The following is a 26804-nucleotide window of genomic DNA, read 5'->3' as shown; positions in this document are numbered from 1 at the left end:
GCCCATCCGCCTCAAGGTTCGACGTGTTGTGCGTTCAGAGATGCTCTTCTGCATGCCTTGGTTTTAACGAGTGGTTTTTTGAGTTACTGTTGCCGTTCCATCAGCTCAAACCAGTCTGGCCATTTTCCTCTGACCTCTGGCATCAACAAGGAATTTGCGCCCACAGAACTACCGCTCACTGGATATTTTCTCTTTTTCGGACCATTCTCTGTAAACCCTAGAGATGGTAGTGCGTGAAAATCCCAGTAGATCAGCAGTTTCTGAAATACTCAGACCAATCCGTCTGGCACCAAAAACCATGTCACCTTCAAAGTTACTTAAATCACATTTCTTCCCCATTCTGATGCTCGGTTTGAACTGCAGCAGATCATCTTGACCATGTCTACATGTCTAAATGCATTGAGTTGCTGCCATGTGATTGGCTGATTAGAAATTTGCGTTAACGTGCAGTTGGACAGGTGTACCTAATAAAGTGGCCAGTGAGTGTATAATATGTTGATTAAACAAATAAATCAGAATCAGCTTTATTGCCAAGTTCGTACATACAAACAAGGAATTTGCCTCCGGTACACTTTGCTCTTTTGTTCTGTCTAAAGTAGTTAGATGTTTTGCAGGAAAGAGATCTTTAAGTCACAGTAGAACCAAAACTTAAAAAGGGTTTTGAAAGTTAACTGTACTAAAAAGCTGGCATCCAGTTTGCAAATTATTTTAAGCTTAATTGAAAAAAGTAGAAAGACATTTGGTTTTTTCTTGGTGATAAGAGCATTGTTTGGGTCGCTCTTCCTTTGAAAATGTTTGCTGTATTTAGCCGAGTTTAATAAATTAACTGAAAGCAGATTTGGATGCACCAAAGTCCCTGGATAAATGTTGTCCAATTTACTACGAAATTAAAAAGAAAGCAAAAATCTTGGCTGTTAAAATATAAATGCTTTGTGTTTTACCTAGCATTTTCCACTATAAGATTTTAATTGGTCAATAAAAGATTGTCCCTAATTAAAAATAAAATTCTCAATTTACATCAACCAAACACCCCTTCATGGTGGGTCAAATGTGTATCATTCTCAAAGTGCAATCATCGGGCGCAAAAAATCTGTCCATGGGCCACAAATGACCCCCGGACCGCACTTTGGACACCCCTGTTTTAAATAGAGCTCTAGTGTAAGCAAGATGAATTAGGGCAAATTATTATTTAGGTTTTATCTATTGAGATCTGAATAGATATGTCAGTCAGCTTTTTTATCTTCATATAACCAAACATAGTTTAGTTTGCTAATTCATGCAAATACCAGTTCACATTCTACATTTTTAGGTCACTCCTGAAGAATGTGGAGAGAAAAATATTTGCCAAGAACCTTGGTGACATGAGTCAAATCATGTCCTGCTGTAGTTTATGGAACAGTACAGGGAGTGTCCTCACAGAGTGCACACAGCAGTCTGGGAGTGAGACAGCTTTCCCCGCTGCAGCATTTTATAGCACGGCTGGTGGCAGTTGTATGTTATCTTGCAACACAGGAACCCTCTGTTAGTTACAAAGGAAGATGTGGCCCTTGTAGCTTAGAACCTAAAGCTCAACAATGATTCGTAGAACAACAACTCTGCATATGGTCATGACCACATCTGGTGGTGTGAAATCATACAATGATTAACAGGTAGTGCATTAAAACATATAAATTCACTTGTGTGGCAATAACCCTGATACTGAGGCAATAGGAAATGCTCATTTATCTTTGCAGTTCTTGTCTTTTTTGTTCCCATGGGTCCTTCTGTGTAATCACAATACTTGCTGATGGGAATGACATTGTTTGAGAGGATACACTTTACTGCAAATGTCCTCTAATGTTACCAAAAAATGGTGTTGTTTCTGTTTATAATATAAGCATGTCAGGAGATATCATTGGCAAATGATGCCTCTGACACGTAGGTGCTTTTTTAACTGGGCCACTACAGAAAGTTTCAGTTATTTAAATTTATTTCACACAAACTCATCTGCATCTGTTATCATTGTAAAGTGATGAGTCAGAACTCATCAACTGTTGAATCAACATAAAGAACAAACTGAGAATAAGCCTTTTACAATTAGCCAACAGGCTTGGAACCTAGAAGGGAACATTGCAGTTCTAGGGGCCATGAGCCTCCACTTAAAGCGGAGGCTTAAGTGGAGGCTCATGCCACGTTATCAATTAATGCTTTCTGCCTGAACTGAGTCCAATAAACCCAGACATGTTTATTTGTACATTTCATGAGTTCAAGCCTAACAATAACCTGTAGGACTTCTATACCAGTTCATACATCAAATGATGTCCAGTAAATCTTCCATCATTGTAGAGGTTCAACAGTCAAAACACTGCCTGGTGTGTATAACCACCACCTAACACCTGGGCCCTGTTCTAGAAAGCAGGTGAGTGAGAACTCAGAGTAGGTTCTGGTTATACCTCTGGGTATGTGCATATCCTGAGTTTTTGGTTTCAGAAAGCCAGGTAGCCGTTACCCCGAATCAAGTTACCCCTTCAACTTACTCCATGAACCTACCTTGCTCAGTAGCAGGGTTTATTGAACTAACTTGGTTTGGTCTACGTTTTTGCTGAGATCTGTTACAAGGAACGTTGCAGAAATAGCATAATCTTTTCTGGAGGAGCATGGAAGCATTGGAGCGCAAATACTCTGCAGAAATCTCCGTCAGGAGAGTGTGATCAGACCGCAAATAGATGTCTTATTATTATTATTTTCTAGGTGAATTACCTAGACTATTTTCAAGCGTTACCGATTTTCGCCACAGTAAATAATTAATCTCAATAATATTCTCAATTCTTGTTTTGTTTGTATAACATAGGTGATGCAGGTCCTTCAAAGGCATCTGCACATCGTGCTGTCAGGAATGTCATCATTGTATTTAGTCACTGTACAGCAGAGGTGGCCATAATGTCAACCACAAACATCCAGTGGCGTCAGATTGTCCTCCTTAGCGGAGTGTCCTTACCTTTCACTCAGTACGTCAGGGTTCGATCCCCGACGGAAGTTGTGCTGAAGTTGCGTTTTGTTTATTTTCATCAGACACAAATAGCTTAGGTTTAGTTATATTTTATTTTAAAAAGGAGTCCCTTGAATAATTATAAGTTGCTTTGCAATCTGAAAAACATAGCAAGTAATAAAAGAAGAATGTCACAGGTATCAATGAAAGCAGTAATTTAATCTGTATCACATTTTGAGACTTCAAACATTAACTATTCATATACAGGGGTTGGACAATGAAACTGAAACACCTGGTTTTAGACCACAATAATTTATTAGTATGGTGTAGGGCCTCCTTTTGCGGCCAATGCAGTGTCAATTCGTCTTGGGAATGGCATATACAAGTCCTGCACAGTGGTCAGAGGGATTTTAAGCCATTCTTCTTGCAGGATAGTGGCCAGGTCACTACGTGATACTGGTGGAGGAAAACGTTTCCTGACTCGCTCCTCCAAAACACCCCAAAGTGGCTCAATAATATTTAGATCTGGTGACTGTGCAGGCCAAGGGAGATGTTCAACTTGACTTTCATGTTCATCAAACCAATCTTTCACCAGTCTTGCTGTGTGTATTGGTGCATTGTCATCCTGATACACGGCACCGCCTTCAGGATACAATGTTTGAACCATTGGATGCACATGGTCCTCAAGAATGGTTTGGTAGTCCTTGGCAGTGACGCGTCCATCTAGCACAAGTATTGGGCCAAGGGAATGCCATGATATGGCAGCCCAAACCATCACTGATCCACCCCCATGCTTCACTCTGAGCATGCAACAGTCTGGGTGGTACGCTTCTTTGGGGCTTCTCCACACCATAACTCTCCCGGATGTGGGGAAAACAATAAAGGTGGGCTCATCAGAGAACAATACATGTTTCACATTGTCCACAGCCCAAGATTTGCGCTCCTTGCACCATTGAAACCGACGTTTGGCATTGGCATGAGTGACCAAAGGTTTGGCTATAGCAGCCCGGCCGTGTATATTGACCCTGTGGAGCTCCCGACGGACAGTTCTGGTGGAAACAGGAGAGTTGAGGTGCACATTTAATTCTGCCGTGATTTGGGAAGCCGTGGTTTTATGTTTTTTGGATACAATCCGGGTTAGCACCCGAACATCCCTTTCAGACAGCTTCCTCTTGCGTCCACAGTTAATCCTGTTGGATGTGGTTCGTCCTTCTTGGTGGTATGCTGACATTACCCTGGATACTGTGCTGTTACCCTGCTAATTGAACCTTCACACTCTGCTCTTACTGGTGCAATGTGCAATCAATGAAGACTGGCTACCAGACTGGCCCAATTTAGCCGTGAAACCTCCCACACTAAAATGACAGTGTCCAACCCCTGTATTTCTGTGTTTCCAGGCTTAATTGGCTGCATACATGACAGTTACATTCACTGCTCCTTCACTAAATAAAGATTATGTTTTATTTGTTTTATGTTTTATATTATATTGCACAGTTTTTACATCGATGCTGTCACCCATGTCACCAAGCTATACTGCACCTCTAATGACTGGACCTGATTTAATTGAATTTTTATATTTCATATTAATTTGCTGTCATATCCTTTGTGCCTGCTGGGTTGCACCTAGACACACAATTTTTACACACACACTATTTATGTTTTATTTTTTTGATTTAGAATAAGTGTAGTGTTGAGGATCCAACTTTAATTGTCAATCAAATCACTCTCATTTGACTGACTTGGTCTCTGACACGCAGCAGCAACAATATTGCTTTTTAAAAAACAATATGTGCTGATGTCCTCCATATGCAGTCATTAATATTTCTTTTTTTTTTTCATGTCCTGTCCGAGTGCCAAAAAGAAGCCCAACAGATTTATTTTCACAAGTGGAGCATTACGACTAACGCTTTAAAGCTCTGCTTGATATTTATAAAGGAAACTTTATTAGAAACTGCTTTTCGATTTTTTCAATTGTTATGGTCACGGAGACAGAAATTAAAAGGAAAAAAGAAGAAGTACGAAAGAGCGAGAGAGAGAGAGGTGGGGAAAAAAAGGAAAAATTGAGAGACGAAGAAAAGAATGGAGGAGAGAAAGAAGAATGAAGAGATTACAAGATAACACCCTGCTTGCTTCTACACCTTCAGAAACATACATAATAACAGCATAATAACACCTGAATATAAACATCTGTGGGTCTGAGTGTGAGCGCGCTTGTGTATACAAGGTTTCTCCATAAAAATATGCAGTAGCGAGTTTGAGAAGCCTCAGACCTGCCCCACTGGACCTGGGACAAATACAGAGGAGATCTGAACCATAGACATCCAAAGGCCCCCAGAGCACAGGAAGCCCAGGAGAACCACTGCCGGAACTACCGCAACCCCCGCAGAGAAGAGCAGGGGAGAGTCCCAGGGGAACCACCCAGCAGCCACAGTGCAGAAGCCCCAGGGAGCTGCAGCGAAGAGCCCACAGGCTCCACCGGCAGCCGTCTACGCCAGAACAGATCCAGCCATGGACCCAGAGACCCGAGACCCTGGGACATATCACTCCCCAAGCAGAGGCCCGACAGAGCCCAGGGGTCAAAGCCCGGCAAGCAGCCACCAGGAGTGACCCGGCACACACCAAAGCACCCAGGCCCAGACACTGAGAACCACAAGTACACGAGCGGGCAGAGACACTAACCACCAGCAAGTAGTGTGGCTAGGAGGAAATAGGCCCCACATTTGATGTGGGTCCTAAACTGATCCAGGAGAGGGAGCAGTCCAAGACCCAACCTGACACAAAAAGCAGGCACACACAGTCACGATCACACATTTCCACCCTTATGCATACACATAAAAACACTCACACCCACACACCCAATGTAAAGACAAACAACAATGGATGTCGTACACTCACTCACACTCCCCATACATACTCTATACTCCCCATACATACTCTACTCCCAGGTCCAGGTGCCCCAAAGGGGCAACAGGGTGGAAACAGGCAGACCGGCCCAGCACCTGAACCTGGGCTGGGCTAGCTTTCCCGGACTCCGACCTGAACCCAGTCCCCATTAACCCCATCTTCATCCGGAGAGGGGACCAAGCTGCCACATAATGAAATAATCCCAACCCCCCCCAATGAACCCCAACATGAATTTCCCCACAGGGCCATCCCCAACCAGGACACAGATATCGAACTCATGCCCCCGAACCCAAACGCCATGAATCCCCTCCCTACAGGGGCACTTCCCCACAGGTGAGTTCCAGCCCCGAAAAGCCGACAAAGCCACACCCACATAGTGCAAGCTCCACACACAGCCTCGCTCCAAGCAACCCCGCTGCATCCTGTGCCCCACCACACAGCACATGGCGACGGCAAGCCAAGTGCCCCCTTGCAACGCCACCCCAGCCTCCGCCCACAGGCGCGAGAGGGCAGACCAAGATGGGACAAACTCACGTGGTAAGAGGTCCCCGGCCAACGCCACGCACCCGGAGCCGGCATCCCCTGCCACGCCCCCATCAACCAAACAAACACACCACATCACCGCCACTGCAACGATAGCCCAGGAAGAAGCATTATCCAGCTCAGCTCTACCAACGCTGCTCAGCCGATTCAAATACCGGTGACCCCACATCCAAGAAAATGACACAATCCCCCCACCCCACATGCTGCAGCCCCTCCATGCCACCCTCTTGCTCGCCCCGGACACGACAGCCAGCAGAGCAGCACATTGCTAAGCAGGCCCAACCATCCAGGCAGCGCCAGCAGCCCCAGCCCGCCAGTTCATGAGGGAAACATGCACCTGCTGGGTAACCGGGCCAGGAAAGCCAACTGGTCCAGGCCTAGCACAACTCGCCAGTTGACCCAGTGCAGGCACAAGACATGCTCCACCGCCCCATCCACCCGACCGCCAACCACAGCTTGGCGCCCAGCCAGGGGCCAGAGCCACAGAAGGAAGCATTGAAGGAAGGCCACCATGGCACGCCAAGGTCCGGGCACCCGGCCAACCCCAAACCCCGGAGATGCCAGGCCACCCACACTCCCGCACGGCATACTCTGCCTCACCAAGCAGGCCGGCTGGCCAGCTCCTCCGCCAAAGCGAAGACACACCATAATCAACGACGCACACTGCCCGGCCAAGACCCCCTCGCCTGAGCCTGGCGCCCCCCTAACCGATGGACCAGGCACCAAAGCCAGGGACCGAGATCCAAGGAAATCCAAGCGATCCCGAGAGAGCCGAAACGCCACCCCCAGCACCAGACAACCCCCAAGACTCGAACCCCAACCCCAGCCCAGATCTCGACCAGAAGGTCTGCTCCCTCTCCCAGCCTCCGACCCGTCGTTAATATTTCTAAATCCATTGGTGTAAAATGTGCATTTCGAGGCTTCTTATTTTCTCCCATTGCCATGGTAAATTGTGTTATCTCCCTTTCATTGATGAAGGTTTCTTATATACTCGTGCTTAACTCAGGGTTGAATTGACTAAGAGTTAAGTAACCCAAGTGTTTCCCCATGTTCTGAAACTGAAAACTCTGGGAATAATAGTGTGGAGTAGGTGTACCCAGGGTATGTACCTTTTACTTGGAGTTTTTTAATCCTGCTTCCTAAAACGGGCCTTGAAGGCAAGTTCCTATGATGGTGGCTCTATCATGGTTTTACAAAAGACCCAATAATGGCTTCTCTACCTGTTCAATGGGGAGTCTACAACACTCATATAGGTCCCTGCTCTATTGTTCAAATGATCACATCATCTCCTCAGCATGCCTTCAAGTAATGCCTGAATTAGGTGTGTGGCAACAGGGAATCATTTAAAGCATGCAGGACAGAGTTGTCCTGGGGACCAGGCTTGGGGATTTCTGATCTATCTGCCTTTAATATGACCTAATGTCATTCATTTTTTCCAGGTGTGAAACGGAGATTAATGAATGTAGCTCTAACCCCTGTCGGAATGGCGGTTCCTGTTTAGATCGGTTCAACATGTTTGTATGTGAATGCCCACCTGGATACAGCGGCCCGGTCTGTGATGTCAATGTATGTCATTGATTTCTTCAATGTTTTTTTTCTAATATTGTATGGGTATCTAGATGTCTAGAATATGATTTATTGAGCTGAAAGCTGAAACTATAAAGTACACGTAACGAAGCCCCAGCATTAAGGCATAGTGTTTGTTTTTCTGTGCATTTGCAGAAAGAGGCCCATAAACAGGGAATCCCCTGGCTGATGGTAGTTATCCCACTGCTCTGCCTCTGCGTGGTGGTCCTGATCATCGGTTTGACCTTCATGCTGCTCACAGCAAGGAAAAAGCGCCAGTCTGAGGGGGCTTACAGCCCCAGTGCTCAAGAGCTTGCTGGAGCCCGAATGGAGATGGACAGCATGCTGAAGGTTCCACCAGAGGAACGACTCATCTGACTCCAGGATGCTGGGTAGAAGGACTTAGATGTGATCCAAGCACTGTAGGAGAACCTGACCATTTTAAGGCATTTGTAAGGTATAGCCTCCATGTGGCGGCTAACACTTAGTGATCCTGTGAAGTTTGTTTATGACAGAGCCTTACACTAGTTTTCTACCAACCGCTAGTTATGTGGACTGTGTGTGTGCCACATCTCAGTCCTCTGACTCCGCTCCTGCGTTAATGGATTAGAACATGTACTGTTGACTGGATCTCTGATTAAAATCTCCAGCTAAAGTTGTTTTCCTTGTGGCATGAGGACATTCAGATATCTGCTGGACAGGAATGTCAAGCAACTGCTTTAATTTCCAGGTTTTCTGCATCATGGGAATTATGGGCGATTTTCACAAAGGTTTCTGTTCAAATTTCATGAAGATGTTGTCAATTGTTTTCTCTGTTAAATGAAGTTGAACTGACCCAGCAGTTTTTATACAAATGTTACTTTATGTGCAGTACCTTGCAAAAGTATTCCTTCCAATCAGCCTTTATGGAAGGATCGTAGGAAGGAAGCTTTATGTTATATTGAAATTCATAAGTCTTGTTTGCATTTTGCCAAAAACCACGTGGAGGACACAGTAAACACGTGGAGGAAGGTGCTCTGGTAAGCAGACAGCTAAATGAACTGTTTCACCTACATGCATTATTATGCTATTGGGATACTTTAACAGATACAGACAAGCTGGTCAGATGATGGGGAGATGGATGGATACATGACAATCCAGGAAGAAAACTTGTTTTTTACAAACAACACTTGAAACTGAGGTGGTGGTTCAGCTTCCAGCTGGACAGCCACGTAAAACATACAGCTGAAGTTACAATGGACTGATTTACATCAAATCATATTCATGAGTTTGAGAGGCTAAATCAAAGCCAGGACCTAAATCTACTTGAGATAGAGTGGCAATGTATGTATGTTTTTTTTGCATCTAGTCTTACTGAGCTTGAGCTATTCTGCAAAGAAGAATGGGAAAAAATCTTAGTCGTTAGATGGACAAAACTGATAGAGACAAACCCCAGAAGAGTTGCAGCTGTAACTGCAGAGGAAGCTGTTCTATGAATTACTGACTTAGGGAAGCTGAATACAAATGCACGCTACCTTTACCAGATTACTATTTATAAAGAAAATTGTATAATTTTCCTTCCCCTTGAATATTATTTTCCATGTAGTGCTCTATGACGTGAAATCCCACTAAAATACATTGAGGTTTCTGGTTGTAATGTGGGAAAATGTGAAAAAGGTGTGAGGGATCCGAATACTTTTGTACTGCACTGTAACCTGAGTTGTAAACTGTCTGGACTTACAAAACCACAAGTTTTTTGTTACCAAACTTATTCAACTTTCCTGTAATGAGCAAAAATCAATCAAGAGCCAATTGTAGTGAAACTAGGGAGGTTTAAGACTTTTCAATTCAATTCAATTCAATTCAATTCAAAGATACTTTATTGATCCCCGAGGGGAAATTAGAATTCCAGTTATGCACAGTTATCTGATGCTGTTTAAAACATCTGTCACACATTCACCCCCACACAAAGGACTGCAGATATGTTAAACACAGCAGCACTTTCTATAAACCCTTTACCTGCTTTCATGTTTGTTCCTGATGGTTATTTGCAACAAAGGTCCATCATTCAAACCCGTTCAGGTTATTTATACAGTATCGGTTCACAACACGTCATCTCCAAGATGTCCGATTCATATCCAGTCATACAATGTTCCAGTTCAGTTCAGATTCAGCTCATATAGGTTGGGTCTAATCAGGACATTCCAGTTCAGATCCAATTACACAGTCTAATTAGTTCCTAATACTAATACAATACAATCAAAGTACAGCAAACCATCATCCTGAGCAAGCATGTGGAGACAGTGGAAAGGAACAACTTCTTTTTACCAGGAAGAGAAGTCTAGCAGTATAATAGAAGGTGAGGTAGGTTGTGGTCCAAAATGAAGACCCTTTCAAATAAAACATGTTCTATGACATATAACGTTAAGAATTTTCAGGCCTAAGAAACTAATGAAACTGGGTTATGAAGTGGAAAAAAATCCTGAAATATTCTTGCTGTTCTGCTAAAAACTGGAGTGTTCCACATGGTAAGTCATTACTATAGACCAGACCTCCGCAGTCCGTGTTGTAAATAACTACAGATTAACACCTATGTAATACAAATATGTCAGACTTTAACAAAATAGTGTTTGCATGAATCATCATGAAGCCTAGTGATCCGCTGTGGTCTTCCCCCTGTCTTGACTAGCCATCGGCTCACCCCAACATTGGGAATTTCTTCCATTTTCTCCAAGCTAATTGGGTTAAGCATTTTATCCACTACGGGATCACTCAAAGGTTTTCCACCAAGTGTTCCAGGGATGTGAACAAAGTGTTTTAGATCTACACAGAAACCTTATGTTGCCCGATCACTGTCGGTAAGTGAAGGGAAATACCTGCAAGTTAAACTATACATGAATAAATCACAATTCTGCTAAATGTATCGTAAAACTGTTCATGTGTGTTCATACACTGCTGTGAAGAAGTATTTGCCCTATTATAGATTTCTTTAGCTTTTTTTTTTTACCTAAATGTTTTAGATCATCAAACATATTTTAGTATCAGACAAACATAACTGAGTGAATACAGAATGCAGTTTGGTGTAAAAAAGTAATCACTCCCTAAACATAACTGATTGTACCACCCTTGGCAGCAACAACTGTCATCAGGTGCAATAACGAGCAATGACTCTATTATATCACTGTGGAGGAATTTTGACCCACTCTCCTTTGCAGAATTGTTTTAATTCAGCCACATTGGATGGTTTTGGAGGATTAACGGCTTGTTTCGGGTCACACAACAGTGTCCAAACCAAGACCCTCATTTTGTTTTTTTAATCATTCAGAGGTGGACTTGCTGGTGCGCTTTGGATCACTGTCCTGTATAACCAAGATGACTATGATCTTAAGATTACAAACTGATGGCTGGACATTCTCCTTCAGGATTTTCTGGTAGGGAGTGGAATTCATGGGTCTTTCCAGTCCTTCAGGTCTTAAAGCAGCCTCGCAACCATGTTCGACTGCTGGTATGTGTTTTTGAAATGCTGTGTTAGTTTTTCACCAGATGTAACATGACGCACACCATCCAAAAAGTTCCACTTTTATCTCTGATGATAAAAGTTATGATTCCCCAAGGTCCTGGAGATCATCAGTTTTTTTTGGCAAATGTGAAACGGGTCTTTGTTAAATCTTGGACAGTGACCTCAACTGAGGCAAGTGAGGTCTGCAGAGCTTTAGGAGTTATTCTTGGGTCTTTAATGCCCTCCTGAAGGAATTGTTGAGGAGTACGTTTGGTAGACTGGCCACTGTTGGAAAGGTTCATCACTGTACCATGTTTTCTCCATTTGTGGATAATGGCTTTCATGTGGTTCCCTGGAGTTCAAGAGCCTTAGAAATGGCTTGATAATCCTTTCCAGCCTGATAGATCTCAATGACTGTCTCACCTGTTGAATTGCTCTTGAATTACTTTAGGGCAGGGCACAATGTTTTAATTTCAACCTACTTGATGTTGTCAGAGAGGTTATTCTTAAGTTATTACTTGATTCCATGTCAGCCAGTATTCAGTCCTGCGTGTGGCAAGTGAACCTCAACCCAAAGAGTTGGGAAATTCGAGTAAACGATTTAAGAAAGGGTCAATTATATTTTCACATAGGGTCAGGTTTGTTTTTTCCTAATTAAAGGAAATCATTTTAAAAACTGCATTTTATATTTCCTTAGATTACCTTTGTCTGATGTTAAAAGTTGTTTGAAAATCTGGAACATGTGATAAAAAAACCAAAACAGAAGAAATCTGTAAAGGTCCCTTGAGGACTGACTGGCATTTTTTTTCCACTTTTGTTGATATTCTGTTATTTACTGTACATAAAGCTCATTTGTGTGCTCCAGTGGGATATTCAGCATCAAATCCCACAAGTGAAAAATGTTATAGCAGAACAACATGATCAGAGCACATCCTCTGTTTTTGAAACATGGCAGCATACAGTGAAATTATGTCATTTTTGTAAGGGCATATTTTTCTTCTGCTGAAGCAGCAAAGTTTTTTTCTTGCAATTAGTGAACAGATGTTTTGGTTCTTTGATGTTTAGATTTTGTATGTTTCCAATGTGTTTTCATCATCTTTATTTTATTTTCACTTTGATGCCTCAAAATATTTTCCATTTCTCTTAAGTTTGCTAACAGCAACAGAAGGTTATACTGAACACTTTGAAATGATAAAAGTATTACAAGACACAATAATAGGATGTTAATTGGCATTTTTCAAATGTAACAAGTTCAGCATTGGAAGACGTGCAGTTCTGCCAGCACAGAATGGATCATTTCTTACTTATTTTCCACATACAAACCTTTAGCTGCTTTTGTATTGTAGATATGTAATTAAACACAAGATCTAAGTCACTCAACTTTTATCTATGATCATTTCAAAGAGTTTCCTTAAAGTAGGAGCTTGTGGATCCAGAGTCAGAATGGATTCTGATAGTAAATTTCCAGCAGTTAATCTGTGACAGGTGAGGTGAAACCTGGACAGATCGTTGCATTATTGCAGGGCAACACGGGACATACCGATTCACGTGTGCCTAAGAGCTATTTAGAGCAACCGATTGACCGAACAGGCAGTCAGAGAAACTAGAAATAACGTGCACACCTAGAGGGAGAACATGGATTGGACCCTTGCCGTCATGCAACAGAGCAAACAACTGCACCACCATGAAGCCTCTACGGCAAGTTTAAGATGAACCTGTCCCTACCTTGTATTAGTATTTAATCTTGTTAAAATGGCCACTATTTTTGCATTGATTTCATTTTTTTTCACCCCCATAACAGGTATTTCTTTTTGTCTGTTCTGGCCTCCTTCCTTTGAAACTACTTACTCCTTCAGATTTATTGTTTTTAGCGAGTTTGAAATAGCTGCTCTAGTCTACTCTATGAGAAGAAACGAAAACCAGGATCTGATTTAAGACCTCTTTTAGGTTTTACACTACTGCCATGGTAAATGAACTGCAGTGTTTTTTTTATGTATTTGTTCTTTTGTAAGAACAAATGATATTGTGAAATAATCTGTAAATAAGGTCATTTTAAACACCAATACTGTACATTGAACTTCTCTGGAAGAAATACCAATTTAAGCCTTTGAATAATTCTGACATTTTAGAAGCAGCACAAGCACTGTATCTATAAAAAGAAAGCTAAGTGTTCTGGCTCACAGCTCTGTGCTTGATTCCCCATAGATGCCAGTAGCTACAATAATGCTGATGTTGTAGATTTTTGTGTCCTTATTCATCGTCTGGCATTCCTATCAGTTACCCGAGAGTTTGCATATTAGAGCTGACTTCAGTAAACATAATGAATAGGTCAAAGGTCAATTAGACACAAAAATCCACAACAGGGATGCTTTGCAGATACTTTATTACACAAATACAATAGTTGCTGAAAATAGTACTCTTGTACTTTAACCAATGTTACAACAAATATAAGTAGGCCACATGTGACAGCATAGCTAAATATCTATGGCATGCGGTTCAGAAAGCCTTTCAAACTTCATAGCAAACTATGAGCAGCAGCAGAAAATATTGGATACAATTTAAAAAATGACAACTTAAAGACTGATCTAATAGCATAAATCCCGACAAACCAAAAGTTACTGAACAGATAAAGTCAACCTTTTTTTTTGTTTTTAGATGCAGTTTACTAAATTATTTGCCTTAATTCTGCTTTAATATGCCTAAATAGTGATTAAATAGAAAATAAACTATCTATGTTTCTATGCTGTCCGGAATACAGTTGTGGACAAATGTAATATAAACTCACTGACCCACTGATGAAGCCAGTGTAATGAAAAAAAAACATGACCACGAGTTCAGACATGCCTTTGACAACAACCAAAAAGCTACAGTAGCATGTAGGCTACTTCCCACGTGTTAAATAGTTAGCCATGCTAAGATCTGGGCTATTTTCCTTTAGGAAAACAAAGATGCAGATGAAAAAAGGCACAGGTGACATGATAATCAACCAAATACAATAATAATGCTCAAATGTCATAAGAAACATAAAAAACAGTATTCTCCTCCAAAGGTCTGCTTCATTTCTTTCTCACACACTAAAGGAATGTAGGATTTAATTCAAGCCAACAACATCGGCAACGTTACAACATCTGTGACAGCAGCTGCACGGTAGCCAGACAGTGACAATATGGCCGACAGTAGCCCCACCTAGCTTTAGTGTTGGCCCTACAGTCACAGATGGATTTTTATTGAAATCACTTAAAATTGACAACTAAATCAAATAGAATATAAATAAATAATAAAAACTCCATGAAAAATCTTCTATATATTAATGCATTCGCAGATTTCCTTTAACTTTTAAGGCTAAACCTGATATTAGTGGACGTTTGTTTGGGGGACTGTGCTAATAGTTTCCATAAAGGCAATTTCTATAAAAGAAAAATATAAATATAATTTTGTCACCAAGACTTTATCAAGATGACAATAAAATTAATTCTATGTACAAGAACACATTTAAATATTTACATTAAATAGCATTATTGGCAGCTGACACAAGTTACAAAAACAGTGGATTAGCACATGTAAGAAATGTAAGCTGAGAGAGGCAGCTGGCTCTGGGCTGCCTAGGAGGAGGACTTAGGAAGAGGACGACTTAGGAGGAGGAGGACGAGGAGGAGGAGCAGAGTACTCCTCTGTGTCAGAGTCGCTGCTGTCCTCCACATTCCTCTCCTGGTCGCTACCTTCGGTGCTCAGCTGATCAAAACCCTGACGACTGTAGCCTTTGTGAGAGGCAAAGAATTTCCCCAGGTTCAGGGTACCCACTGCTTTACCTACCAGAAACACAACGCAAGAAAAAATTTGTTACTTATGCTGACATAAAGCCATCGTTTTCTGCAAAGGTTTCCTGCTTTAGGTGGATTTCTGACAACAGTTTATATCTAAAATCCACAGGTAAATATTTATAGTCAAACAGAGATAATATCATACTCAGACTTTATTGTTGTGAGGCAACACTGCTGCTGACCTGCTGCTCTTCTGATTATGGTCAATATAAAGTTCATCAAGTTCATAAAATTAACACAAAATATAACCTTGAACCGCCACCTTAACGTGGTGGAGGGGTTTGAGTGCTTGAATGATCCTAGAGGCTATGTTGTCTTGGGCTTAAATGCCCCTGGTAGGGACTCCCATGGCAAACAGACAAAGAGCGGTTCAAGACCGCTGCCCAATCCCCAGATGCTTAGGCTGGCTCTAGGAACATGGAATGTCACCTCGCTGGGGGGGAAGGAGCCTGAGCTTGTGTGGGAGGTCAAAAGATATTGACTAGAAATAGTCAGGCTCACCTCCACACACAGCGTGGGCTCTGGAACCCATCTCCTCGACAGGGGCTGGACTCTCTTCTACTCTGGATTGACCCACTGGGAGAGGCGGCAGCCTGGGGTGGCTTTGCTTGTTGCCCCCCAGCTCAGCCGTCTCGTGTTGAGGTTTACCCCAATGGATGAGAGGGTCGCATCCTTGCGCCTTTGGGTTGGGGACAGGTCTCTGACTGTCGTTTCGGCCTACGGGCAGAGCGGTAGTGCGGAGTATGCGGCCTTCTTGGCATCCCTGTCAGGGTGCTGGACAGTGCCCCTCCCGGGGACTCCATTATACTGCTGGGGGACTTCAACGCCCACGTGGGAAATGACAGTGACACCTGGAGAGGCGTGATCGGGAGGAATGGCCTCCCTGATCTGAATCAGAGTGGTGTTTCGTTATTGGACTTCTGTGCTAGTCACGGATTGTCCATAATGAACACCATGTTCAAGCATAAGGGTGTCCATCAGTGCAATTGGCACCAGGACACCCTAGGCAGGAGGTCAATGATCGACTGTTGTCGTGTTGTCAGACCTTCGGCCGCATGTTTTGGACACTCGGGTGAAGAGAGGGGCTGAGCTGTCCACTGATCACCACCTGGTGGTGAGTTGGATCCGCTGGAAGAGGAAAAGGCCGAACAGACTTTGCAGGCCCAAGCATATATTGAGGGTCTGCTGGGAATGTCTGGCAGAGCCCTCGACCAGGGATTTACTCAACTCCCACCTCCGGGAGAGCTTTGACCAGATTCCGGGGGATGTTGGAGACATAGAGTCTGAGTGGACCATGTTCTCCGCATCTATTGTCAATGCTGCTGCCCGTAGCTGCGGCCATAAGATCTGCAGTGCCTGTCGCAGCGGCAATCCCCAAACTCTGTGGTGGACACCGGCAATAAGGGTCAAGCTGAAGAAGGAGTCCTATCGCCTGTGGTTGGCTTGTGGGACTCCTGGGGCGGCTGACGGGCACCGTGAGGCCAAGTGTGCTGCGGCCCGGGTGGTGGCAGAGGCAAAAACTCGGGTCATGGCGAAGGACTACCGGTTGGCCTCGAACCGATTCTGGCAAACCGTCCAGCGCCTCAGGAGGGGGAAGCAGTGCTTCGCCAACACTGTTTATAGTGGGGGTGGGAGGCTGCTGATCTCGACTGTGGACATTATCGGGCGGTGGAAGGAGTACTTTGAGGATCAAGCATTCCCTGGTGGAAGCAGAGGCAGGGGACTTGGGGTTAGACTCTTTACTCACACATGTTGAAGTCACCGAGGTGGTTAAAAAGCTCCGTGGTGGCAGGGCTTCGGGGGAGGATGAGATCAGCCCTGAGTACCTCAAGTCTCTGGATGTTGTGGGGCTGTCATGGTTGACAGGCCTCTTCAGCATTGCGTCGGGCGGTCAGGGACAGTGCCTCTGGACTGGCAGACTGGTGTGGTTGTCCCCCTTCATAATGGGGACCGGATGTGATCACACTCCTCATCCTCCCTGGTAATACCTACGCCAGGATATTGGAGAGGAGAGTCCGGCCGATAGCACCTCAGCTTCAGGAGGAGCAGCGTGGTTTTCGTCCCGGCCGCGGAACACTGGACCAGCTCTATACCCTCTACAGGGTACTCGAGGGTTTATGGGAGTATGCCCAACCGGTCCACATGTGTTTTGTGGACCTGGAGAAGGCATCTAACTGTGTCCCTCATGGTGCCTTGTGGGGTGTGCTCCAGGAGTATGGAATCGGGAGCCCTTTATTAGGGGCCATCTGGTCTCTGTACAAGTGGAGCGGGAGTTTGGTCCGCATTGCCGGCACTAAGTCGGACCTGTTCCCAGTGCATGTTCATAACTTTTATGGACAAGATTTCTAGGCACAGCCAACAGCCGGAGGGGGTCTGGTTTGGGGACCAGTGGATTTTGTCTCTTATTTTTGCAGATGACGTGGTCCTGCTGGCCCCCTCTAGCCAAGACCTACAGCATGTACTGGGGCGGTTCGCAGCCGAGTGTGAAGCGGCTGGGATGAAGATCAGCTCCTCCAAGTCCGAGGCCATGGTTCTCGACTGGGGAGGGTAGCTTGTCCTCTTCAGGTTGGAGGGGAGTTCCTGCCTCAAGTGGAGGAGTTTAAGTATCTTGGGGTCTTGAACACGAGTGAGGGAAGAATGGAGCGGGAGATCGACAGACGGATCGGTGCGGCTGCCACAGTAATGGGGGCACTGTGCTGGTCCGTTGTGGTGAAGAGAGAGCTGAGCCAAAAAGCGAAGCTCTCAATTTACCGGTCGGTCTACGTTCCCACCCTCACCTATGGCCATGAACTTTGGGTCATGACCGAAAGAATGAGATCCCGGATACAAGCGGCTGAAATGAGCTTCCTCCGTAGGGTGGCCGGGCACTCCCTTAGAGATAGGATGAGGAGCTTGGCCATCCAGGAGGGGCTTGGAATAGAGCCGCTGCTCCTCCACATGGAGAAGAGCCAGTTGAAGTTGGCTCGGGCATCTATATCAGATGCCTCCTGGACGCCTTCCTCGGAAGGTATTCCAGGCACGTCCCACCGGGAGGAGGCCCAGGGGACAGCCCAGGACATGCTGGAGGGACTATGTCTCGCCTGGCCTGGGAACGCCTTGGGCTCCCCCCTGGAGGAGCTGGAGGTGGTGTCTGGGTAGAGGGAGGTCTGGGCGTCTCTGCTGAGTCTGCTGCCCCCGCGACCCGGTCCCGGATAGAGCGGAAGACGACGAGAATGAGTACGAGTATAACCAAAGGCCTAAAAATCAAAAATCATAAAATGTTTAAAATTATAAAAGTTTAAAAGGTCCTGCTCATTAAATTAAATGTTTAAAATTATCACAAAGTTTTCTACTGGGGATAATGCCAGGTGATTTGGGAATTTCCACCTTAGAACTGAGTGAGGCAGACCTCGCTGTGTTTTATATATGGGTTTATAATATGGACCAAAAAGCACAGAGTGCATCAACGAATGGGTCAAAGATGTTAAATTTCCTGCAGGAGGTTAGTTTAGTCTTATGACTTTACAAAAACGTTGAGGTCATTAATTTTAATCCGTAGTCCAACTTTTCTTTCTCATGCCACTACAATGTAGTTTTTTAAAAACGTTTTTTTGTCATCATGCAAAGCACTTGGAATCGTCTTAAATGTACTACACAAATAAACTTTCATTGTGATTGCAAAGTAAAGGAGGAGGAATGATAAACGGAGTTGCAAAAGCGCAATAAACACTCCCACGGCCTGTAAACCACCTGAGTAGATAAACACTCATCACGTTACAAATCTCCAAAGGTTATTTTACAGTTTTTGACAAGCTGTGTGCAAGATCTGCCTTAGAATTACTCACAGATGGTCTGGTTCTCTGCAGTCCACCACACATATGGACCAGTTAGGCCCAAAGAAAATAGAGATTCAAGCTCTGGTGGACAGATATGGAAGCTGTGCTGTTGCAACCTGATGGTTTCCCCTCCTGCGCTATGTTGTAAAGAGTATGGCCCAACATGTCAGACAACCATATGATGGTGATGCTGACTGACATGCCTACACAACAACAGTGTCTATCTGGTAACCTTGTCTTACTTTTAAATGATTAGATTATCTGGTTACAGCCGTGATATCAAGCCAATAAATTTTTCTAAATGCCTTTTTTCACTACATGTAGGCACAATGAACAATGCCTAAACATCTATTTCCAGTTCTCTATAAAGCATATAATAGAGCCATAGTCCAAACGTTTGATGTAATTCTAGTTTATGATTTTATTGTCATGAATAACTTACCTCGTATTTTCCCCAAGACTCCTCCAACAGAGCGCGGCTCTATTTTCATCTCATTTCTCTCTGAAACAATCAGTAATGTTAGGATGAGTGCAGGCCAGACGGTACCACTAAAACCCAGAACAATCAAGTAAAGTGAGAGCTGGTCAGATGCACACAGGACCAGAAGGACCACACAAGCTGGGCTGGTAGCTTCATATAGACCTCACTTGTTTAACACCTCGTCCAATAGAGGAGCAGTTTTATGTTAGTACTTCTGGTACCAGTACAACTGTCCTACTGAACAGTACATAATCACTGCATCCACCACATTGTGAAACATAAATGCAGTATTAATGTATTTCTGTGTATCTATCTATCTATCTATCTATCTATTATATATATATATATATATATATATATATATATATATATATATATCTATATAGATATATATATATATATAATATATATAGATATATATATATATAGATATATATATATATCAGACTGTAATTGTGGCATTTTCTCCTCATACATACTGTTTTTTCTCCAGCACATGAAGACTCCGATGAAGACGATGACCAGCAGAAGGATGAGAAGCAGTGAAACAACGATGGCAGGAAGGACACTCTCCACTTTGTTTGACTTTGGGGTGCTGGTCCTCGGTTCCGCTTCCACCGCTGGAGGGGTTTTGTCAGCCACAGTTTGCTTCTCTTTGATAGCTGCTGTCTTTAAAATGTTGGGAGGTGGCTTCAGCTTGGCTTGGACAAATGCCTCCACTTCTACACGGAGAGAAAAAGGGATCAAACTGGGATTTGATGTGGGAGGTTGTGCAGCCGAGGGCTACAATCATCATAAACATCTGCAAAAACGGCACAAATCATTTCTACACACAAAAGTTTCCACAAAAACGATATAAGGAAGTGACGTTCTTTATATCAGTATCAGCTAGGTTAACAGTAAATTTAGGAGGGAGAATATTGACAGAAGAGAATTAATTTTCATGGAGCAGTCATACATTAAAGGGTAAATACAGGTCCTTCTCAAAATATTAGCATATTGTGATAAAGTTCATTATTTTCCATAATGTTATGATGAAAATTTAACATTCATATATTTTAGATTCATTGCACACTAACTGAAATATTTCAGGTCTTTTATTGTCTTAATACGGATGATTTTGGCAAACAGCTCATGAAAACCCAAAATTCCTATCTCACAAAATTAGCATATTTCATCCGACCAATAAAAGAAAAGTGTTTTTAATACAAAAAACGTCAACCTTCAAATAATCATGTACAGTTATGCACTAAATACTTGGTCGGGAATCCTTTTGCAGAAATGACTGCTTCAATGTGGCGTGGCATGGAGGCAATCAGCCTGTGGCACTGCTGAGGTCTTATGGAGGCCCAGGATGCTTCGATAGCGGCCTTTAGCTCATCCAGAGTGTTGGGTCTTGAGTCTCTCAACGTTCTCTTCACAATATCCCACAGATTCTCTATGGGGTTCAGGTCAGGAGAGTTGGCAGGCCAATTGAGCACAGTGATACCATGGTCAGTAAACCATTTACCAGTGGTTTTGGCACTGTGAGCAGGTGCCAGGTCGTGCTGAAAAATGAAATCTTCATCTCCATAAAGCTTTTCAGCAGATGGAAGCATGAAGTGCTCCAAAATCTCCTGATAGCTAGCTGCATTGACCCTGCCCTTGATAAAACACAGTGGACCAACACCAGCAGCTGACACGGCACCCCAGACCATCACTGACTGTGGGTACTTGACACTGGACTTCTGGCATTTTGGCATTTCCTTCTCCCCAGTCTTCCTCCAGACTCTGGCACCTTGATTTCCGAATGACATGCAGAATTTGCTTTCATCTGAAAAAAGTACTTTGGACCACTGAGCAACAGTCCAGTGCTGCTTCTCTGTAGCCCAGGTCAGGCGCTTCTGCCGCTGTTTCTGGTTCAAAAGTGGCTTGACCTGGGGAATGCGGCACCTGTAGCCCATTTCCTGCACACGCCTGTGCACGGTGGCTCTGGATGTTTCTACTCCAGACTCAGTCCACTGCTTCCGCAGGTCCCCCAAGGTCTGGAATCGGCCCTTCTCCACAATCTCCCTCAGGGTCCGGTCACCTCTTCTCGTTGTGCAGCGTTTTCTGCCACACTTTTTCCTTCCCACAGACTTCCCACTGAGGTGCCTTGATACAGCACTCTGGGAACAGCCTATTCGTTCAGAAATGTCTTTCTGTGTCTTACCCTCTTGCTTGAGGGTGTCAATAGTGGCCTTCTGGACAGCAGTCAGGTCGGCAGTCTTACCCATGATTGGGGTTTTGAGTAATGAACCAGGCTGGGAGTTTTAAAGGCCTCAGGAATCTTTTGCAGGTGTTTAGAGTTAACTCGTTGATTCATATGATTAGGTTCATAGCTCGTTTAGAGACCCTTTTAATGATATGCTAATTTTGTGAGATAGGAATTTTGGGTTTTCATGAGCTGTATGCCAAAATCATCCGTATTGAGATAATAAAAGACCTGAAATATTTCAGTTAGTGTGCAATAAATCTAAAATATATGAATGTTAAATTTTCATCATGACATTAAGGAAAATAATGAACTTTATCACAATATGCTAATATTTTGAGAAGGACCTGTAGTCTGCAGATTATAATCCTGAAATACAGGGGTTGGACAATGAAACTGAAACACCTGGTTTAGACCACAATAATTTATTAGTATGGTGTAGGGCCTCCTTTTGCGGCCAATACAGTGTAAATTCGTCTTGGGAATGACATATACAAGTCCTGCACAGTGGTCAGAGGGATTTTAAGCCATTCCTCTTGCAGGATAGTGGCCAGGTCACTACGTGATACTGGTGGAGGAAAACGTTTCATGACTCGCTCCTCCAAAACATCCCAAAGTGGCTCAATAATATTTAGATCTGGTGACTGTGCAGGCCATGGGAGATGTTCAACTTCACTTTCATGTTCATCAAACCAATCTTTCACCAGTCTTGCTGTGTGTATTGGTGCATTGTCATCCTGATACACGGCACCGCCTTCAGGATACAATGTTTGAACCATTGGATGCACATGGTCCTCAAGAATGGTTCGGTGGTCCTTGGCAGTGACGCGCCCATCTAGCACAAGTATTGGGCCAAGGGAATGCCATGATATGGCAGCCCAAACCATCACTGATCCACCCCCATGCTTCACTCTGGGCATGCAACAGTCTGGGTGGTACGCTTCTTTGGGGCTTCTCCACACTGTAACTCTCCGGATGTGGGTTAAACAGTAAAGGTGGGCTCATCAGAGAACAATACATGTTTCACATTGTCCACAGCCCAAGATTTGTGCTCCTTGCACCATTGAAACCAACGTTTGGCATTGGCATGAGTGACCAAAGGTTTGGCTATAGCATCCTGGCCGTGTATATTGACCCTGTGGAGCTCCCGACGGACAGTTCTGGTGGAAACAGGAGAGTTGAGGTGCACATTTAATTCTGCCGTGATTTGGGCAGCCGTGGTTTTATGTTTTTTGGATACAATCCGGGTTAGCACCCGAACATCCCTTTCAGACAGCTTCCTCTTGCGTCCACAGTTAATCCTGTTGGATGTGGTTCATCCTTCTTGGTGGTATGCTGACATTACCCTGGATACCGTGGCTCTTGATACATCACAAAGACTTGCTGTCTTGGTCACAGATGTACCAGCAAGACGTGCACCAACAATTTGTCCTCTTTTGAACTCTGGTATGTCACCCATAATGTTATGTGCATTTCAATATTTTGAGCAAAACTGTGCTCTTACCCTGCTAATTAAACCTTCACACTCTGCTCTTACTGGTGCAATGTGCAATCAATGAAGACTGGCTACCAGGCTGGTCCAATTTAGCCATGAAACCTCCCACACTAAAATGACAGGTGTTTCAGTTTCATTGTCCAACCCCTGTACATCTTTATGCTTTAACTAGGAAATGATATTGGCACATTAATTTGACAGGTTAAATATTTTATCTCCATAGAGTGTGACCTTATTAAGACATCAGTTTATGAAACTAATTTGTTTTTTGATAAGATATGATATACTAAGAATGGTCATATAGTACAATTTTACACTATATGACCAAAAGTATAAATTCTGGTGCACCAATCACTTCCATGACTGCAGGTGTGGAGAAACTTGACTGGCCTGCACACAACCTGACCTCAACCCTCTTAAAACCATTTGGGGTGCATTAGAGCAGAGGCTGCAGTTCTGGTTTCCTCATCCAACCATGAACAGACTCCTAAACCTTGAGGAAGATGTTGGCCAAATACTTAAAGTCGCTATTGCAGGTAACAGTGGGCCCATCATCAAACTGGACCTTATAGATTAAGAATAGGATGTCATAAAAGTTTATGTACATGTAGAAACAAATAAAGGCTAGGTACCTTGTCTGAATCCGTCTAAATCTAAATCTGCAGAGCTTACCTTCAAGCTCCTGGACCTCAATTCCAGCTTTCTTGACAGAACGGTGCAACTCTGGAAAATTAAGACAACAAAGGATCAGATAAAAATGGATGTGTGCAGTTTACCGGAAACACAACGCTGATTTAACACCTTTTTTAGTTCACAAATAATATTTGGAAAAGTTACAAGGACACAATAAAATCTCGTGAATTTGAATGACTGTGAATCACATGGAAGAAACTCTGTTAGAACAGTAAGCAAATGGCGTCAGCCTAGTATTCATGAAGATGAACTTACTTTCAGCAGTAAACTTATAGACTGCCTTGCTGCCTACGTCCCCAACAAAAACACTTCCATCCTTACTGACAATAATGTCGTGAGGCATTTTAAACTCCTGTTCAAAGGAAAAACATGGATCAATTCAAACATCACAAGTTTAGGAAACATCATGTAGATCAATAATCACCATGTGATTAATATTCAGTGCCTTTCAAAAGTATTCATACCCCAAGCTTTTTCACATTTGTCTGTTAACTTCAATGTATTTTACTGGGATTTTATGTCATAGACCCACACAAACTAAAAATCTGAAAAGCGTGGCATGTCCTCCTGAGTCAACCAATGTTTTATAGAATCACCTTTAGCTTTAGTTACAGCTTTAGGTCTTGTGGGGTATGACTCCAGCTCAGGCTCAGTAAAACATCTGTGAACAGTAATGTTCAAGTCTTGCCACAGATTCTGACTAGTATTAGGGTTTTGACTTTGACTGGACCATTTTAACACACATGGCTGCCACCACCATATGTGTTTGGATCAACCCTGAAGAACTGAAGGTGAAGGTTTGCAGGTGGAGAATGCTAAACATTTCTTATTGGCTGAATATCCGCATTTCTGCTCCCCTTTCGGACATCTTTCTGTTAATTTTAAATTATAAAAGAGGGGTCCTGTACTTTTATTTGCAACACAACATTTAAACCTAGACACCCATGATGAATTTTACAAAGTTTTACAGAGCTTAAATAAATAAATACATTGATAAAATCCTACAACCTCTGTGGAGATATTTAATTAAAGGAAGTGCAGAGTTCCACTTCAGCGTCTCCTTGAATATAGAGAAAAACATTTTCTTCACAGCCATTTGTCTAAGTGTTTAAAAGCAGAGTTAAAAAAATGTAACTTAATATTATACTTAAACTATAATCAAATATGGAACAATATCAGATTAATGCTGTAATAGTTTGAGTTCACAGTTTTATCATATTATAAACACTGCAGTGGCGGTGGGTGGAGATTTGCACCACTCCGGCTGGAGGAGCAGCCGTTTAGAATCGGGATGTAATCTACATAGGCAGGACGAGTTTCAGACCCCACAATGAAAATGCACACAAAAAACCTTGTGAGACTAACGGTTCCAGGAAGTTGCACAACAGTAAAATCCAAAAGGACATTTTTCCTGCTTTTTTTCCTGCTCTCGGTGGAGGTGGACCCTTTTTCTCTGCCCTGCTTCAGCTCTGTGTCTTGTCTTTGTTTTGGAGCCTCTTTTTGCACATCTTCCAAATTCTTCCAAATTATGGATTTGGTCAGCTGGTCTCTCAATGCAATTGATCAAATTTTCTCGACGAGAAGACAGGGGTCGGGAGAGCCCACTTGCCCGGACGGGACATTTTTCTCTGGACACACGATGGACTCCTGGCAGAAGTGGAGGATTGTGTGTCTGTCGATAATGTCAGTCGAGGATGTGGAAGATGTGTATATAATTGGATGTTTAATATCGGGATTTCTGCTTTTTGGAGTCAGCGGTTACCTGGCATATCGGGAAATTCGGAGAATGTCAGCAGCTGTTCTGGCCATTGTAAGGCTGCCTGGCATGTGTGATGGGATCTTCAGAGCGATCAACACTCAGACTGAGATGTTACGTGAGCTGAATCGCAGACTGGATGTGATCCTTATACAGGATCGCAAGCGGGTTGCGGTTCCTGGACTCAGGGGTGAAATGGTATAAATCTTGGAGAAAGTTGTTCGCTTGGATCTGGCAGAAAGACCAGGAATTTGTCTATTTGGATTCGCCTTTGAGAAGCACCAGTGAGACTCTCAAGGCTGACGGAAAATTAAGAGTCAGCCTAACCCAAATAATTATTGTTTTTCTGAATCTGGCTCTCCTGCGCGGCCTTGATGGCTGGCTATCTTCAACTTCTCCTGGAAGTTATGTAAACATGACGCTCTGCTCCCTCTGCCCCCTCCCTTCCCTGAGGACACCTGTGGACCTGCTCAGAACTTGGCCGGTTGATCTACATTCCAACGAACCATCAAGGACAATGGCCTCTGTGACAGTGCTTCATGGACTTACTTGCACACACTCACTTGCACACACACACACATGCTCAAGATAAACATATGCACCCCTCACACCACCTTCACCGTTCCCAGCATGATGTTGTTTTGTAAATTTGTTGCTTCTTTGTGCTGAGGTTTTTTGCAATCTCAAACTGTATCCTGCTAAGGATAAAGTGTGAAATATGATTTTTTTCCCCTCTACTTACCTAATGTGGCCTCTTTTCTCATCTAGCAAGGGCAGCGCCTGTGAGCGCGCAGCAAAGCCTCTGTGACCCGTCCCCCCATTGTCTTGTCTTGTGTCATGATGTATGTTTGGATGGGTTGTACTGGAATTCTAATTTCCCCTCGGGGATCAATAAAGAATCTTTGAATTGAATTGTATATGTTACATTATTAGTAGTAGACCAGTAAATCTACTTTAAAAAGTCATCTTGACTGCATTTAATTGGTTAAACAATCAGGGATTGAATTTGATTTTTAATCTTAATCTGAGAATAGTTGTTGGACTATGGCCT

At 43.4% G+C, this 26804-nt stretch overlaps 2 protein-coding genes across 2 annotated transcripts in view; one reads left to right on the top strand and one right to left on the bottom strand.

Moving 5' to 3' along the window:
• Nucleotides 1-12834, top strand: part of crb2a (crumbs cell polarity complex component 2a) — a 77147-nt gene extending 64313 nt beyond the window's left edge. Inside the window, exons 12-13 of the mRNA XM_047371669.1 lie at nt 7855-7981; nt 8138-12834. Coding sequence (XP_047227625.1) covers nt 7855-7981; nt 8138-8359 — 349 coding nt within the window. The 3' untranslated portion in view covers nt 8360-12834. The remainder of the gene's footprint in view (nt 1-7854; nt 7982-8137) is intronic.
• Nucleotides 12835-13825: 991 nt separating this feature from the next.
• Nucleotides 13826-26804, bottom strand: part of pam (peptidylglycine alpha-amidating monooxygenase) — a 42447-nt gene continuing 29468 nt past the window's right edge. The window contains exons 21-25 of the mRNA XM_047372143.1: nt 24253-24349; nt 23977-24027; nt 20056-20298; nt 19538-19597; nt 13826-15268 (exon numbers count right to left, since the gene is read on the bottom strand). Of these exons, the coding sequence (XP_047228099.1) occupies nt 15075-15268; nt 19538-19597; nt 20056-20298; nt 23977-24027; nt 24253-24349 (645 nt within the window). The 3' untranslated portion in view covers nt 13826-15074. The remainder of the gene's footprint in view (nt 15269-19537; nt 19598-20055; nt 20299-23976; nt 24028-24252; nt 24350-26804) is intronic.

This window comes from Girardinichthys multiradiatus, chromosome 8 (genome assembly GCF_021462225.1).
Source record: "Girardinichthys multiradiatus isolate DD_20200921_A chromosome 8, DD_fGirMul_XY1, whole genome shotgun sequence".
NCBI classification, from domain to species: Eukaryota; Metazoa; Chordata; class Actinopteri; order Cyprinodontiformes; family Goodeidae; genus Girardinichthys; species Girardinichthys multiradiatus.
The sequence above is the reverse complement of the archived record's forward strand: the minus strand, read 5'-3'. Positions and strand labels throughout refer to the sequence as shown.